The 15988-nt window shown below is 48.1% G+C and overlaps 2 protein-coding genes across 2 annotated transcripts; one reads left to right on the top strand and one right to left on the bottom strand.

Annotated features, from left to right (window-relative positions):
• The first annotated feature begins 7573 nt into the window (after window positions 1-7573).
• On the top strand, window positions 7574-8720 carry LOC109765190 (probable F-box protein At2g36090). The gene has a single exon (XM_020323972.4). It carries the CDS (start codon window positions 7667-7669, stop codon window positions 8612-8614), a length of 948 nt encoding a protein of 315 aa, XP_020179561.1. The 5' UTR covers window positions 7574-7666; the 3' UTR covers window positions 8615-8720.
• Window positions 8721-8948: 228 nt separating this feature from the next.
• Window positions 8949-14230, bottom strand: LOC109765189 (receptor-like cytoplasmic kinase 176). The gene is made up of 6 exons (XM_020323971.4): window positions 13704-14230; window positions 11244-11569; window positions 10863-10998; window positions 10604-10746; window positions 10374-10497; window positions 8949-9605 (listed from the first exon to the last, which is right to left on the bottom strand). The coding sequence occupies exons 1-6, from the start codon at window positions 13759-13761 to the stop codon at window positions 9115-9117; spliced, it is 1278 nt and encodes a 425-aa protein (XP_020179560.1). The 5' UTR covers window positions 13762-14230; the 3' UTR covers window positions 8949-9114.
• Between the last annotated feature and the right edge of the window lie 1758 nt (window positions 14231-15988).

The following is a 15988-nucleotide window of genomic DNA, read 5'->3' as shown; positions in this document are numbered from 1 at the left end:
TATTAATCATGGATCTAAACTGTTTACGGTGTGGTTTGTAATATTCATTGCGGTTTTTAATGTTACCATATTTTTATAAAATGTTTTTATGTAATTTTGATATATTCTTTTCTTTTTTGGTCTTTCTTTTATTTATTTATTTTTTCCTAAATTTGTTCTTTGCATTGGTATTATCCTTAAATAAAAAAAGACAATGAAAAATATGCACACAAGTTTGCACTAAAATTGCACTTTTGTAATATGTACAGTATTTTTTTTGCGGGGTAAAATTTTTCAATCAATCAACTAGGAACAATACAGTCCTTTGGCACGAGTGCAGCTATCTCGTCAGGCCCCTGCCTCAGCCATACGGCAGTCCTAGGGCCAGCGTGACCCATCTGCCCAAGAACATGGCTGACATTATTTTGGTTTCTACTCACATGCATTAACACATGCTCTATACCTCCCTCCACTAACAAGATTTTTATTACACCCACTTTCATCGCCGCTGGGGATCTGTTCATATCTGAACTTTTGATCATATCAATCGCCGTGGAGCAGTCAGATTCAAGTATGAAATGTAGCGTACACCACTTCAGAGTCGATGCAATCCCTTCACGTATAGCTTCGATCTCCGCCTCCAGGGCACTTGAACACGTCCTCAAGAATCTGCAAGAAGCAAAAATGACGACGCCATGTTCGTCGCGCAAGATCATGCCCGAGCCACCTGTTCCATCCGCCTGAATATATGCACCATCAACGTTTAACTTAGTCCAGCCTGGTGGAGGCCTGTGCCATCGCTCTGGAGGTCTGGTATAGGCCGCCCTTGCTGGTCTGAGCTTCTCCTGGCGTTGCTGAAACTTGGAGACTACCATCTTGCCCTTTGACATGTCGGCCTTGGGATGTTGCTGGAGGCACAAGATAGTGTCGATGTAGCTTGATAAAAATCTCTTGGATACTTCAATTGGGGGAGCCGGCTTGTGGTGCGTGCTTTCGTTTCTCACGTGCCAGCACCTCCACATTGTCATGAGCATGGGAAGCCGGACGTGCTCCTCGCACTTGTTTAGTAGGCGAAGGAGCCATTCTGGACCAGTGTTCTGCAATAGATCCACGTCCGGGATGCACCAGTCTTCCGCCATTGCTTTCCAGAGAGCTCGCGCTCTTGGACACCTGCAGAGTGCATGGAAGGTGTCCTCGCGTTCCACCCCACAAACAGCACAAATATCCGTTAATTCTAGGGTCCTCTTCTTTTTGTTCTCCATTATAGCCAGAGAATTTGATGACACTCGCCAAGCAAACACACGTACCTTCGGAGGGGCAGGACACCCCCACAATGCCTTCCAGACGGCACATGTGCCGTCCGGTGCCCTGCTCATGGCGCACATGGCAGTGCTTCGCTGTGCTTGCAGGCCGAGGTAGTACACACTTCTCACGGTGAAGATACCGTGAGCATCAGGAGCCCAAGCAAGGACGTCCTCTTGTTGTCGTGGAGCTGGCCGGATGCTTATGATGGCTGCAACATCCGGGGCATTGAAATGGCCACGGACGAGCTCCATATTCCAGCGCCCGGTTGCATCAAGCAACTCAGCCACCGCCGTAACCTGCAGGTGCCCCTTGGCGTCGTCGGCCTATAGCTCAGCGGTCTTGGAAGCCATGGGTCACGCCAGATGTGTATACGCTCCCCGTTGCCTACCCGCCAAACAAGGCCTTTTTTGAGCAGCTCCAATCCATGATGTATGGCATGCCACGTCGGTGAAGCGTTACCTGAAAAAACAATGTCTTCAAGTTCACCGTTAGGATAATATTTCGCCTTAAGCACCTGAGCACAAAGGGAGTCTGGCTTGGTCAAAAGACGCCATGCTTGCCTAGCCAGGAGGGCTTGATTGAAAATTCTGAAATCACGGAAACCAAGCCCTCCCCTCTGTTTTGAATCCGTAAGTTTCTCCTAGGCTGCCCAATGTGTCTTCCTCTGTCCATTCTTTGAACCCGACCAAAAATTTCTAACAAGTCTCGTGAGATCATCACACACTGAGTACGGAAGCTTAAAAACATCCATGATGTATGCTGGGATGGCTTGTGCTACTGCCTTGATCAAGGTTTCTCTGGCAGCCTGTGATAGTGTGTCACCCCACACCAAGATTCTGTTTGTGATGCTCTGTTGCAACATTTGAAACTTGCCTTTATGCATTCTCCCATCTGGAGTTGGGAGCCCAAGATATTTGCCTTCAAAATCAGTACGTTTGACCTCCAAAATCTGTTTCACTTCATGTTGAACGTTGGTGGGACAGTTATCCCCAAACTGTATAGAGCACTTTTGAGGATTTATTAACTGACCTGTAGCTCTCTCATAAGATGCAATTATCTCCTTAACTGATTGGGCTTGTTCCTTATTTTCCTTGAAGAAGAGGAGTGTGTCATCCGCAAACAAGAGATGGGAGACACCTGGTGCACGCGAGCATACCTTTACTGGCTCAATAGAATTAGATTGCACTCCTTGTCTAAACAAAGCAGATAAACCGTCAGCCACAAATAGGAAAAGAAAGGGTGAGAGGGGGTCGCCTTGCCGAAGACCACACGTCGGTGCAAACGAATCCAAGTAGGCTCCATTAAATTTAACAGAGTATCTCACCGTGGTAACACACGTCATGATCCACCTTATCCACTGGTGAGCGAAACCCAACTTTTGCATCGCCTGCTTCAAGAACCCCTAATCCACCCGATCATATGCCTTAGATAGGTCCAATTTATACGCACGAAAACTGTTCTCCGGTTTTTTCTCCTGCTGAATACTATATAGGCACTCAAAAGCAAGCAGGGCATTATCTGTTATCAATCTTCCTGGAACAAATGCGCTCTGGAATGGTGATATTATTTCATCAGGATCAGTCTCAATCTATTAACCAGACACTTTGTGACTATTTTATATATGACGTTGCATAGGTTGATAGGCCGGAAATCAGACACACGGCCCGGGTCATTAATTTTTAGAATTAGGACAATCACCGTATAATTTACCCCTTCCGGCATGATCCCCGTCCTGAAGAACTCCTTCACTGCAGCACTGATCTCCTCCTTCAAAACAAGCCAGTTGTGCTGGAAGAATCTTGCCGGAAACCCATCATACCCCGGTGCCTTTAAGGGACCGATTTGGAATAGGCTGTCTGCAATTTCCTTATCAGTGAACTCAGCACAAAGACGAACATTCATGTCATGAGTCACTTTTTCCTCAAACAGGCCAAGCAAGGGATCATGGTTAAGATTGTCATCTTTCAGAAACAAAGATTGGAAATAATCGTTTACCATGCCGCCCATTACCTGATGATCTGTATGTTTAGTACCATTGTCATCAGTGAGACACTTCACCTTATTTCGTCGTGCTCGCCAGACTGCCTTTCGATGAAAAAAATTTGTATTTCGGTCCCCATCACGGATCCAGTCCACGCGCGACCTCTGCATCCACATTAGTTCCTCTCTATATAGGAGCTCATTCATATAGTCTGACACCCTGCGTATTTCATCTCTGTCCGCATTCATGGACATCAGTTCGTCTAGCTGACACCGGGCCTTCTCTATCTCTTTGACCACACTACCGAATTTAGATTTACTCCATACTTGCAGCTCACCCATTACAATACTGAGCCCTTGCCGAACATCACCCAGGTTTACCTTACGCCCAGCTCGGCCCCATGCAGATTCTATTTTTTCTGCCAAACTATTCTCTCTTTCCCACATCACCTCATATCTTTTATACTTAGGCATGTCTGGCTGTACCAATTCACGTTCACACTTGAGTAAGAGCGGGATATGATCAGAACATGAGCTTATCAAATGCACAACACCAGCATCTGAGAATAGATCCCTCCACCGGTTGTCGGCCACCACCCTGTCCAGCCTAACCTTCACGTTTTTCCTTCCCTTCCTTTTGTTATCATATGTGTGGGCTATGCCAGAGAAACCAATATCTGCAAGATCACAAGTTTCCAGTGCATCACGGAAAGCAAGCATTTGATTTTCATTCCTCGGCGTCACCGAAAAATGTTCAAACGACCACATGGCTTCATTAAAGTCTCCCATCACACACCAAGGCAGATCAGACTGTGTTTTCAGCTTCTGCATCAAAGACCACATGTGATGCCGGTTCTCAACACGTGGTTCGCCGTACAGACAAGTCAAACGCCAAGGAGGATCATTATCAGACACATGGACGTGAGCATCAATAAACCTTTCATTAACCTCTTTGACTTCCACATGCATTTGATCACACCATAATAGGGCTAAGGCCCCGCTCAGACCATTACTATCAATTCCAGCAAAACCTCTCAAGCCTAACCTATTACTCAAACGACCGACTTTATTTGCTTTTTGCCTAGTCTCACACAGAAAGACCAACTTTGCATTGGTGCTCCTAACAAGGGTCACCAAATCTCGAATTGTCGGTTTGTTGGCCACCCCCCGACAGTTCCAACTTATGCAATTCATTGCTCCTGACGGGGCGCCAAGCTCGGCCCCGTCAGGTCACCGGCAGCCCCAAGGCCGGTTGCTTCCATAAGTACTTGCTGCTCCATACTCCCTCCCGCTAGTTCTGCTCCAGCCTCCACTTTCCCACGCTTCATGTCTCTCCCCTGTGGCACCGTCTCCTCATAAGACACCAAGGCTTTCTCCATGTCTAGCTGATCAACTACATGATCAGCAACCACCAACGCTGCCATTATCTGTACTTTATTGGCAAGGTATTCATCAATCGCCACCTTCGGTTCAGGTCCAAAATCCTCCTGCACATCAGGTTCCACTAGGCACTGACTGCCAGCTCCCTCAGACTGCGTAGCCGGCGCCGCCGTAGCCGGCCTTTGCTGACAAACGACGACGGCCAACGCGCGTGTGCTTTCCATGGCGAGTGCTGTAGATTCCCCATCAGACGGCTTCGGGCGGGCGGCATCCACTAGGGGAGCCCCTTGATCGCCCCCACCGACGTCCGGGTTCACCACATCAGACCCTGACACAATAAACACAGGTAGCACTGGTGACGCTATCGCCTTCGTCTCCTTTGCCGGATCTTGGTCTAGAACAATGGCCCTATCTGGTGGGTCACAAGCTTTTGGATGAGGTCGTGGAATCAATCTAGGGTTCCTTACAGAAGCATCCACCTCTTCAACACTTCCCCTGGCGCAGTGTTTACGGTTAGTGCCGTAGGCGGACTCTTCCCATCGTGCGACCTCAGGTATCTTCTCAGTTTCCTTTCCGATCTGGATCAATGCATGGCCGCCTCGAGCACAGGGTCTCGGCAGCAAGGGGGCGGACAGGGCCGCTACAGGGCCATAGTACACCCGCTGGGTGCACACGGCAGCAGGGCCAACAGCCGCTCGACGATGGTCAAGCGGCGGCGGCGACGGCGGCGGCTGGGGCGTCGCCCCTGAGTCGCCCAGACCTAACATAACGTAGACCCCTGAGTAAAATTCACACTAGTAAAATTCACACGATGGATGGCGATGCTGATGCATGCCTACTACACCATGGATGGTGATGCATGCCTACAACCGCTCGGGGTGTGTGTGTGTGTGTGTGGTCGGTGGTATAAATAAAGCACGGCCTACTCAATAGATACACGATTGTAGTCTCTCAACCTTTTGGCACATCCTGCTGAAGAGCATAACCGAGAAGGACTGGTGAAGGAATGTGTAACATATGACGAATGAACGTGCGTTCAGACTTGAAAAAAAAAACTGTTAGGCCGGTTTTCCTACGCTAACGTAAGAAACACCACATCATGAGGCAAGAGCTAGCCGGCCAATGCTTTGAGACCATAAACATAAAAGCGCGGGGAGGTAAGCATGTCCCCATCCATCACATCCGAACACAACAAGGTTTGCCCGGCTTCGGTAAGGGAGGGGCGATGACGGAGGCGCACCTTCGCCTCGCTCTAATGCTTGTAGTCGTCGCTAGGTGATCTACAGACCTGGATGTAACTTTTACTCCTGGTGTTCTTTGTACTATCTTGACAGTTGATGAATAAACCGAAAGTTTTTCTCGCAAAAAAAAGAATACACAATTAGAAGAAAAAAAGGAAATTGACTAAAAAAGGAAAAAAACATATAAAAAAGGCAGTGGGCAATGGGCTCCAAGCCCAATAAAAATGATAAAAAGGAAAAAAAATACAAACAAAAAAGGCAATGGGTAACGGGCTTCAAGCCCAATAAAAATCGACTGACCGGGCAAGTCAAAAATTCTGGCCAAGAAGTCATGAAACAACACAAGGAAAAAAAAACATCACGAATCTTAACAAAAGAATCAATGGTCAGAAAATGGACTTACCCAAATTTGAAAATCGGGCAACTTACATATAGATAGAGTGGAATGATTAATAGGCATAATTTATCAGCATTAGTAGAGATTTCAGGTCTTTCTCTCTCTAATATAACGCGTGAGACAGTTCAACCTCGCCTCAAAGATATCTGAAGTTTATAAAGTGGGTCATAAACATTTCAGGGATCTCTCAAATTTTTGGTGAACTTTTTGCTAAATGGTCTGTAATTTTTAGCATCCTATAAACTTGGCCAAACATTATAAAGTTTGAGTTAGATCAAAGCTAATATGCAAAGTAAAAAAAGAAAGGATGAGACTAAAAGATTAGGGACGTGCTAGGGCTCAGGTGACTGAATTAGGGATTTGATCAAACATTTTTCTGTGACAACCTGCTAACTGCTCTACCATGGATGGTGATGCATGCCTACAACGGCTGGGTGTGTAGTGGTTAGCATCATGAATAAAGCACAGCCGACTCAACAGATACATGAATGTGCTAAAAATTATATGTAAAATCTAGAGTCTCTCGAACTTTTGACACATCCTGCTGAATCAAGAGCATAACTGAGAACGACTGGTGAAGAAATGTGTAACATATGACGAAATGAACGTGCTTTCAGACTTCAAAAATGTCAGGCCGGCTCCCCTCAAAAAAAGAATGGCAGGCCGGTTTTCCTAAGCTAATCTAAGAAAAGCGCACCACATCATGAGGCAAAGAACTAGCCGGCCAGTGCATCGAGACCATAAACGTAAAGCGCGGGGGAGGTAAGCATGTCTCCATCCATCTCATCCGAACCACTACGCTTAACCTAACCTAACCAGCCGCAAGGCCAATCCGGTTGCGGAGCCTGCTCCAGCTGCTCCGGCGTGAGCTGCTGTACTGTATGTCTGTATAGCTCATTCGACGTTGACATGGAGCTCGCAGGCGGCTGGTGCCTACGTCAATCCGGCAGCCGGTCATGGTACCGGATGTGGTATTTTAGTCGGGATCACAGCAGCAACGCAACTGCTTCGACCGACTCTTTCCATTTGGAATCCATGCAGCACCAATGGTCTCACTCTCCATTCGGCCGGACGTGCCCGGCGGCCTGTCGGCCTGCCATCGTGTCTTTCCGTTTGGCCGAACGTGCCCGGGCGGGCTGTGGTGGTGTCATTTTCGCCGTGGCCGACACCAACAGGGAAGACACGACAAGGTGCCAAATAAATAATTCTCCCTGGAAATGTAACCAAGTGCGCGCCTATAAAACAACTCTTTGCTCGCGTTGCCAGCCATCGCATTCCCCCACTTGGCGTCTGGAGTTTGGAGAGTGTTGTTCGACTTCGATCGACCTCCGGCCGCTCCCGCTTGTAGTAGTAAGAGCAGAGTCGATCGACGCACCTGCGGCAAATGCCGACGACCACGGTGGAGGACTTGCCCGCCGACGTGCTGGCCTGCGCGCTGCGCCGCCTGGACGGCCCCTCCCTGGCCGCCGCGAGCTGCGCAATGGCAGGCCTCCGCGCCCTCGCCGCGGACCCGGAGACGTGGCGCGCGCTCTGCCTCGCGCAGTGGCCGTCGCTAGGCCTGGAGACCTTGCTGGAAAAACACAGCATCCTTGGCTCTCCGGCCGTCTCTCCGCAGCGCCTCTTCGCCGACGCCTTCCCCTTCCCGTCCACTTCCACTTCCACGGATGCCGCCGCAGCCGACCAGTGTCTCCCCGGTGAGCTGGTCTCCGCCGTGGACATCTACCAGAATGGCACGCCCCGGCCCCTCTTCTCCCGGGTGGTGGAGACCTCCACGTCGTCCTCGTGGTTCCTGGCCTCGCCCTTCCGGGTGGACGCCGTGGAGTGCAAGGACCCGGTGCCGGTGCGGGTGGCCTCGTTCTCCCCGGCGGAGCTGGAGCTGAGCTGGATCGTGGTCGACCCCCGGAGCGGGCGGGCGGTGAACGTGTCGAGCCGGCGTGCGGTGGCCGTGGACAGGCACTGGTACACGGGCGAGACGCTGGTGCGGTACGCGGTGGTGCTGGGCGGGAGCAAGTTCGAGGCCACGGTCACCTGCTCGGAGGAGGCCGGATGCCTTACCCTCAGGGAGGTCGGCCTGACAGTGGAGGACGCCGACGGCGCGGCGGTGAGCGGCGAAGGCAGCCTGCGGCTCCTCGCGGCCGCGATGGAGGGATCGAGGAGGAAAGGAGGGGAGAGGGAAAGATACGAGGCGAAGAGGATGTACGAGGAGTTCGTGAGGAGCAAGAGGGGCAGGAAGGAGTCCAAGGCGAGGCGGGAGGTGCTCGTCGACCTGTGCTGCTCCGCCGTCAGCGCCGTCGCCGTGCTCAGCTTCCTTGCCTCAGTCGTGCTCCGGTAGTCAGGCAGGGTCCGGATATCCGTGTACCTCGTGAAACATGTGCAATAGTTTTTCTACTAGAATGAGCCAAACATAGTACTACAGAGATTTGTCTAGTGACACTGACGCGGGCAATCCTATTTGTACTGTTAGACCTGAAAATTCAGGCAGCACAGTGCTCATAATTAAACCGCGGTGGTCTACTTCGACTATTGGTGACAAATCCCACATTGGCACATGTGTCCCACCGGCACTCACTGACGCCAACCAGAATCATACCACTGATATACTTCACTGAGTATATGGTATGAACTTGATCCGGTGAAGACTATGCACACACAGGCACGAGAGAGGATGCATGACGAACTCAGACTTCAATGCCAATAGTTCAATGATGACACACAAATCCACCCAGTTAACTCAAGTTGAGCAGCCCAAAAGCCTGACGACGATCAGGAATATGCACACCAAATTTACACACTACCACCCTATCTAGCTAACAGGCTCAGACTCGGGCGTCGCTACGACGAGTAGGCCGACGGCTTTGGGTCTCGGCCAGGCTCCTTCAGAAGGTCTCCCGAGCTTTTACGGCGACCTTTGCCGCTGTTGCTTGCGCCGGGCGCCGTTTTGCTTCCACTCTTGGGGTCTTGAGGCCTCTCTGCTGCCGGTCTTCTGGTTGGATCTGCCGGTCTTCTGGCTGGGTCGCTGGAGTCTTGTATCCCTTCCAGAATAGAGACTACGGCGTCCATGGACGGCCTCATCTTAGCTTCAAAGGACAGACACTCGACAGCGAGGGCAGCAATTGTCTGGGCTCCGTTCAGGGAGTATTGGCCTTCTAGCCTGGTATCAAGGACACGGAATATCTTGCGCTTGTGTGTGAGATATGGCCGGGCCCATTCGACAAGGTTGTGCTCGCCCTGGGGACGGTTCTTGTCAATGGCGCGACGGCCTGACAGCATCTCCAGAAGCACCACCCCGAAGCTATAGATGTCGCTCTTGGCAGTGAGGTGGCCTGAAAATGTTGATTTGTTAAATGGATGTTTATCACATGCTGAATAGGAGCTGTTGGCTAAATGTTATGAAAAAGTATAGTATGTTCTGTGCCTAGAAGGCAGAATTTTAATATTCTCACAACAATGTATGTGCCTAGAAGGCAGAATTTTAATATTCTCACAACAATGCAAATTAAGCGGAATTCAAAATGTTAGATGACCTGAAAATAGTGACTACTGACTAGTTAAATGAATATTTTCCACATACTGAATATGAACTCTAGGTAAATTTTACCAGAAGGCAGCATAGCAACATTTGCACAGCAAAATAAATTTAGAGTAATTACATAACTTATGGTTGAAGACAATTAAAAATCACCATCAAACATTTCCCTACATAGTTTGTATTCACACCTTTGTATATAGTTCACAAAAGAAAAGGTACACCGTATACATAAATCATGCATTTCAAGTATTGGCATTTGGATGTTAGATATTCAATCAGAGCCTGACATGGAATGCATTTATACTGCATGTCTAGCAAATTGAACAAAGTAAAAGTCGTTCCAAAAATGGGATCTGCGCAGCAACGGATGATGTGCATAAGAGGAAACAGCTTACACATTTTTAATGAATTACAGCTTACACTAACTTCTATGAACTAATGCACTATGAGCTCTGCGCTAACATTCAATGGTTCCAGTCACATGACAATGTTTTATATCCAAGACAAGCAAATGTGCAGAATACTGGCTTGATAAAACAGAAAATTGCAAGTCAAAGGTTACCTGTTGACAGATATTCTGGAGCTGCATAACCATGTGTTCCCATTACCCTTGTGGACACATGACTCTTCTCACCAACAGGGCCATCCTTTGCCAATCCAAAATCAGAGAGTTTTGCGGTATAGTCCTGGGAAGTAAAATATGCATTTGTGTCAGTAGATATCAGATGATCATAGAGGTTAGCTATGGTATATTGATGATTCACTTTCTAGTGATGATTCACTTTCACTTACTGTGTCAAGGAGAATATTGGATGTCTTAAAATCTCTATAAATAACTTTAGCCTCTGCACTGTGAAGGTAGGCTAGTCCTTTAGCAGCTCCAAGTGCAACCTTCATTCTTAGGTTCCATGAAAGAGGTTGAAAGTGTGAGCCCCCTACATTAAGGATTCATATGTAGCAAGTTATAACCAGAACATGCTACAGTCTGAATCGATATCGTATGCAAAATGAATAAGACGGCAGTAGAGCACCAAGTCATAGTTTAACTTACTCCTGAAAAGATGATTTTCCAAGCTCCCACGTGGCATGCACTCGTACACCAGGAGCCGGTGTTCATCCTCTAAGCAGTACCCAATTAGCTTGACAAGGTTGGTATGGCAAAACTGACCTAGGTAATTAACTTCAGCCTATAAATGGACACATAATAAAGTCAGAAAAATATCCAGGTGTTTGGTTAACACTTTAAAAAAAATATCCTCTAATGAATTCAGATGCGTCACATAAAGGACAGAGGTGCGAACCATTGGACTTTTGAAGATGTAACTAAGGAATTCAGATACATCACATAAATATGCCAATAATCGAAAGTAAACTTCAAAGAAAAATGACATCCAAGAACAACAGCAAGAAATGGAATGGCAGTCATGCTCACCAACCACTCTCGGTGCCCTTGCAAACCCTCCAGGTTGAGTCTTTTCACAGCAACAGGTATTCCAGTACCAGGTTTGCAAGCTGACAATGTATGCTCATCAATCCATCCTTTGTAGACAGATCCAAACCCTCCTTCGCCGAGCACACTGTCAGGACGGAAGTTCCTTGTGGCTAACCTGAGATCATTATAACTGAAGACCTTAACATTGGCTGACTGCAAGATCTCACATTCAGTCTTTGCACTTGGAGGCATGGAAGCCGAAGAAGCTCGACTGCTGCAGGCACTAAGCCTACTCCCATCTTTACCACTACCCCTTGAGAACATTCCTGCAAATAATGTCTTTAGTGCAGATTCTACTGACTGAAACATACACAAAATACAAAATCAAGTCATCTATTTGAAATGGAAGTATTATCTCATGAATTAGTTTTTGCACTAGTCTATCACAGGTCCACAGAATGAACATCATGTATCGCAAGTTCCGAACACTTGACATTTTTGAAGGAAATTTTGCACAGTAATTAGGAACTGGTTGTAACAAGGAATCATCACTTGGCTTTATCTGAAACTTGATATGAGGATCAGGAGTTGCAAGACTAGCCATTGCAGTCTGCGGTAGACGATGCTAGTGATAATGGATTGACTGGTGTCCCAGAAGTTGGTGCCAAGAGCATTTTGATAGGGGTTGGCAAGCAACAGGGCACAGGTGATATTTAAATGTGAATGGTGATATGCTTCTGACCCAAAAGATTAAATGATTATTTGCGTTGAGCACTGTCGCATAATGGATATGGTGAAAATCAGAGAGGTTCCCCTCCATGAAGTGGTCAGATACATAAATTAACAGTAGACCTTGTCCCGCCAAATGTACGTCCGTTGCCCACTTGCCATGCCACATAGCATATCCAGAGGCTTAGCATATTTATATACTGGGTATAGAAATGCCACCTAATAATGGCAGTTAAACGCCGATTTTTTGGTAGACACAGTTGAATAACGGAACTAGAAGTACACGTCAATCACAAAAAAAAAGTTCTGCCCGTTACTGGGAAAGAAGATAATAGCGTTATATTATATCCAATTGTTTGTAGACATGGAACATACGCAATTAATGACTGGAAAACCTTACTGAATATGCGCGGGAAACAGACAGACCGGTGTGAATACAAAAATCAAGGTGTGTGCTCTATACTGGACTTATGTATGATATCTGAACAGGTGGTTTAACAAATTTTAGTATCAACTTAAACAAGGAACAACTTGAGCACTTCTCCTGTTCCTATCAATAATTAATTTAGACGAATAGCAATATAGAAACAATTAGTCAACCCTAACGGTTCTCTTTTCCTTGACAAGCTGCCCCTAAGTTCATGTGACACACTTTTTAAGGAAAAACATGTAAATAAACAAAGTCAACTGATAGTCATTCATATACATGCCAGAATGCCACTACAACGGCACACTAGACGTACTGCACTGTAGTATTAGTCTTGCTTCGACCAAATGTTTCTTGGTCAACAACAGGTGGTCAGCACAGAGTACCAATAGATACGATGCTAAGATATCCACGCCAATCAAATTTCTTGGTCAACAACAGGGGGTGATTTGAATTCATCAAGCTAAGTGTCAGTGCCGAGTACCAATAGATATGATGCTAAAATCATCCACCGCAATCAAATGTTTCTTGGTCAGCATCAGCAACTGAATCAAGGATGTTTTGAATTCATCGTGCTAAGTGGTTATCTGAGAGTACCAACACATACGATGCTAAAACATCCACACCACACCCCAACACAGAACACACACCACACTGAGAGCCAGGTACATGTCCTGTCCCATACGATTACCTTCTGATAACAATAAGTACTATCCAATTCATGATGAAAGAGCATGCACTACAGTACTACACATGGTACTAGCTAGTGAAGCAATAATGTTAGGAGCGAAGCATCAATGTCCAATGACTGTACAAGAGAAGGCACCCACCACCTAATAAAGCCTATGCCACCAATGGCACAGGCCCTATGCAGCCTCACAAGGCAGCCAAGGCTTACTTTGGGGAGACCACTCTAAAAGCAACTACGATATCTCGCTTTAGTGTGGCGATTGAACACTTTGAGGCTACTAGGCCACTAGCTATGCAACCAAATCAAGCGACTGGATCGCCCCAAAACAGGCCACCAACCGAATCACGCATACAAACAAGTTAAGCCTTTCGCGAACGACATGAGGCTAATTGCGCACAATAATAATCCGCTGATATCTCTGATTCCCACCGGAGTCCCCACGAAATGACCAAACAGTGCATACGAATGAAAAAACTAGGAATGGATTTGGTGTTGGCATCTCAGAGCCACCGCGTCACATCATCGAACCCAAGCAGGAATCGGCCGAAACCCCGTCGATCCATCCATGGGGTCACCGGAAAATCAGCGGGCCAGGGGAGGAGAAGAGGCGAACCTGAGGCGCCGGGGTGGGTGCTCCCATCCTTGATCCGCGTGCCCCAGCAGTTCCCCATCCGCCGCGGCGCCGCACCAACCAGCCCCAACAGCAGCAACGACCCTACCGGACCAACCCTCGGCTCGCGGACGCGACGAGGCTGCGGCGAGCAGTCCGCCTCATGCGGGGGTGGGAATTCGGGGGAGCGGGGGAGCGGGCTAGGGTTCCTCCGAGCGGCGGCGGGGAGGGGGGCGATAAATAGCGGCCGCGGCGAGCGGTGGCGTGGCGGGGCGCGTGAGGAGAGAGAAGGGGGGAGCGAGAGTGGGCGAAAGCGAGAGGAGTTAATGGCGGGGAGCGGGGGGAGGAGGAGGGGCGCGAGGGAAGCGTGCGCTTTGCTGCGTCTGCTTCTGCTGGGCTGCGGGGGGTGGACGGTAGCGAGTAGCCAGCGGTAGGCAGCACAGCAGCGGCAGCAGCAGCAGCGCAGCCGCGCCGCTGGCTCGGCCGACTCTTGGGAAAAGCAGGGAGGCGCCGCGTGACGCTGGGGGGTGGGGGCCGCGGCTTTCCTTACCGTTTCCCCCTTTTTTACCGCCGGAGGAGGAGGGGGTGAAATGAATGGCCGAGAGTGATGGATGAGACGATGACTGATCACCAACATTATCCGTGCGTTGCTGCCACCTACTAACGTTGAAAGAAATTGCAAATGGGCATTGATAGAGGTTTTGCTATATTTGGTGAGTGGATGGATGCTCGTGTGGTTTCAACAGAGTCGCGACAAATGTGGGCGCGTTTCTCCCGTTATGCGGGCTTCGACAAGGTCGCGACGGACATCGATATGTTTCTCCCGCTGTGTCGGCGCGGTCCCGACACAGTCGCGGCAAACCTCGATGCGGATCTTGCTGTGTCTGTTCCAGCGGGGTCACGACAAACATTAGCGTGTTTTTCTCGCCACCTCCCTCCGATTCAGTTCTCGTGCATTGGTTCTCTCCTGCCCAGATCCTAACCTCCGAGAGAAAGTACCGACATGTCGGAGCGGTTCCGGCAGCATCGCGACAAACACCGTCCCGACAAAGTTGCGGCAAACAACGATGCTTTCTCTCGCTACCCGATGCGGTTTTGACAGAGTCGCGACAAGCGTCGATACTTTCTCTCAATATGCCAGCGCGGTTCCGACAGAGTCGCGACAAATTTTGACTCATTTCCCTTGCTACAGCCATGTGATTATGTTCTCGCGCAATGGCTTGTCTCCTATTCAACCCCTAGCCTTTAAAAGAGGAATCGTCTTCCTTTCTCGATCTACCTTCCCATCCTTCTGCTACACCACTGTTCTGAGTTGCTGAACTTTGTAGACCTCCCAGTCGACTTTTACGCTGTCGTGTCTACATCAATTCAAGGTGACTAAGACAATGTGTGTCCAACAACATGAAGCAAAACACAGGTATCTTTCTCTCTTTTTTTTCCTTCTCGTCCTCTTCTGCTCCACAAGCATGTATGGCTCTAGCGCCCAACCCCTCCACCTCTCTCTTAGTCACCTCCAAACTGCATGTGCCCCCTTTTCACATTTTCCTGGTCTAAACTTCATGATCCTTCGACAAGGCTTCCATATCCTTCAGTGCAACAACTTAAATAACGACAACACATGAACATTTTTTGCCCCTTGCATACAACAATGGTGATGTTTGTGGGACAGGGACAACAAACTTCACCCCTTCCACTCCGTGTACGACTGCCCCTTCCATTGGGTTCACCTCCTCATGAAAAGAAACGCATATCCTAATGAGGAAATGTTGCCTTTTATGTTTCTGCTTGGAGCTTCATTGGAGATGGTGTTACTCTTACTACCCAGATATCCTACTAGAAGGTGAACTTCGTATCAAGCTTAATGATAACTTTATGACCCTTATTCCAAAAAGAGACAACTCTTTTAATTCCTCGTGATGTTAGACATATTAGTTTGGCATCATGGTTTACAAGTTCAGGCTAATAGGCTCAAAGATCATATGTTGGGTTACGACCATGAAGCTTAGCAAGATTTTATTCAAGGCCATAGAACTCCCGGGTAATTTCATCATTGCTCAAGAAATTACGTATTCTTTCCAACCTTTTTATTGGAAACATGATTTTGTGTGTGTTAATAATTGATTTAGCTAAAGCATTTGACGGAAATGAATGTGACTTCGGTGTTAGAGCTCTGGTACGTGAAGGGTTGCATGGTCATTTCACCATCCCTAAATGCATTACATCTCCTTCATGTGATGCCATCATTAATGGTCAAGCCTTTGGACGTTTGGGAGTCTCGAGGCAACGAA

This window comes from Aegilops tauschii, chromosome 5 (genome assembly GCF_002575655.3).
Source record: "Aegilops tauschii subsp. strangulata cultivar AL8/78 chromosome 5, Aet v6.0, whole genome shotgun sequence".
In the NCBI taxonomy this organism is placed as follows: domain Eukaryota; kingdom Viridiplantae; phylum Streptophyta; class Magnoliopsida; order Poales; family Poaceae; genus Aegilops; species Aegilops tauschii.
The sequence above is the reverse complement of the archived record's forward strand: the minus strand, read 5'-3'. Positions and strand labels throughout refer to the sequence as shown.

Excerpts from the sequence above, each read along its gene's own strand:
- LOC109765190 (XM_020323972.4), top strand. The coding sequence starts at position 7,667 with ATGCCGACGACCACGGTGGAGGACTTGCCCGCCGACGTGCTGGCCTGC.
- LOC109765189 (XM_020323971.4), bottom strand. The coding sequence starts at position 13,761 with ATGGGGAACTGCTGGGGCACGCGGATCAAGGATGGGAGCACCCACCCC. Across the intron at positions 10,747-10,862 it reads GGAAAATCATCTTTTCAGGA|GGGGCTCACACTTTCAACCT; the intron begins GTAAGTTAAACT and ends TCCTTAATGTAG. Across the intron at positions 10,498-10,603 it reads CCAATATTCTCCTTGACACA|GACTATACCGCAAAACTCTC; the intron begins GTAAGTGAAAGT and ends TTTACTTCCCAG.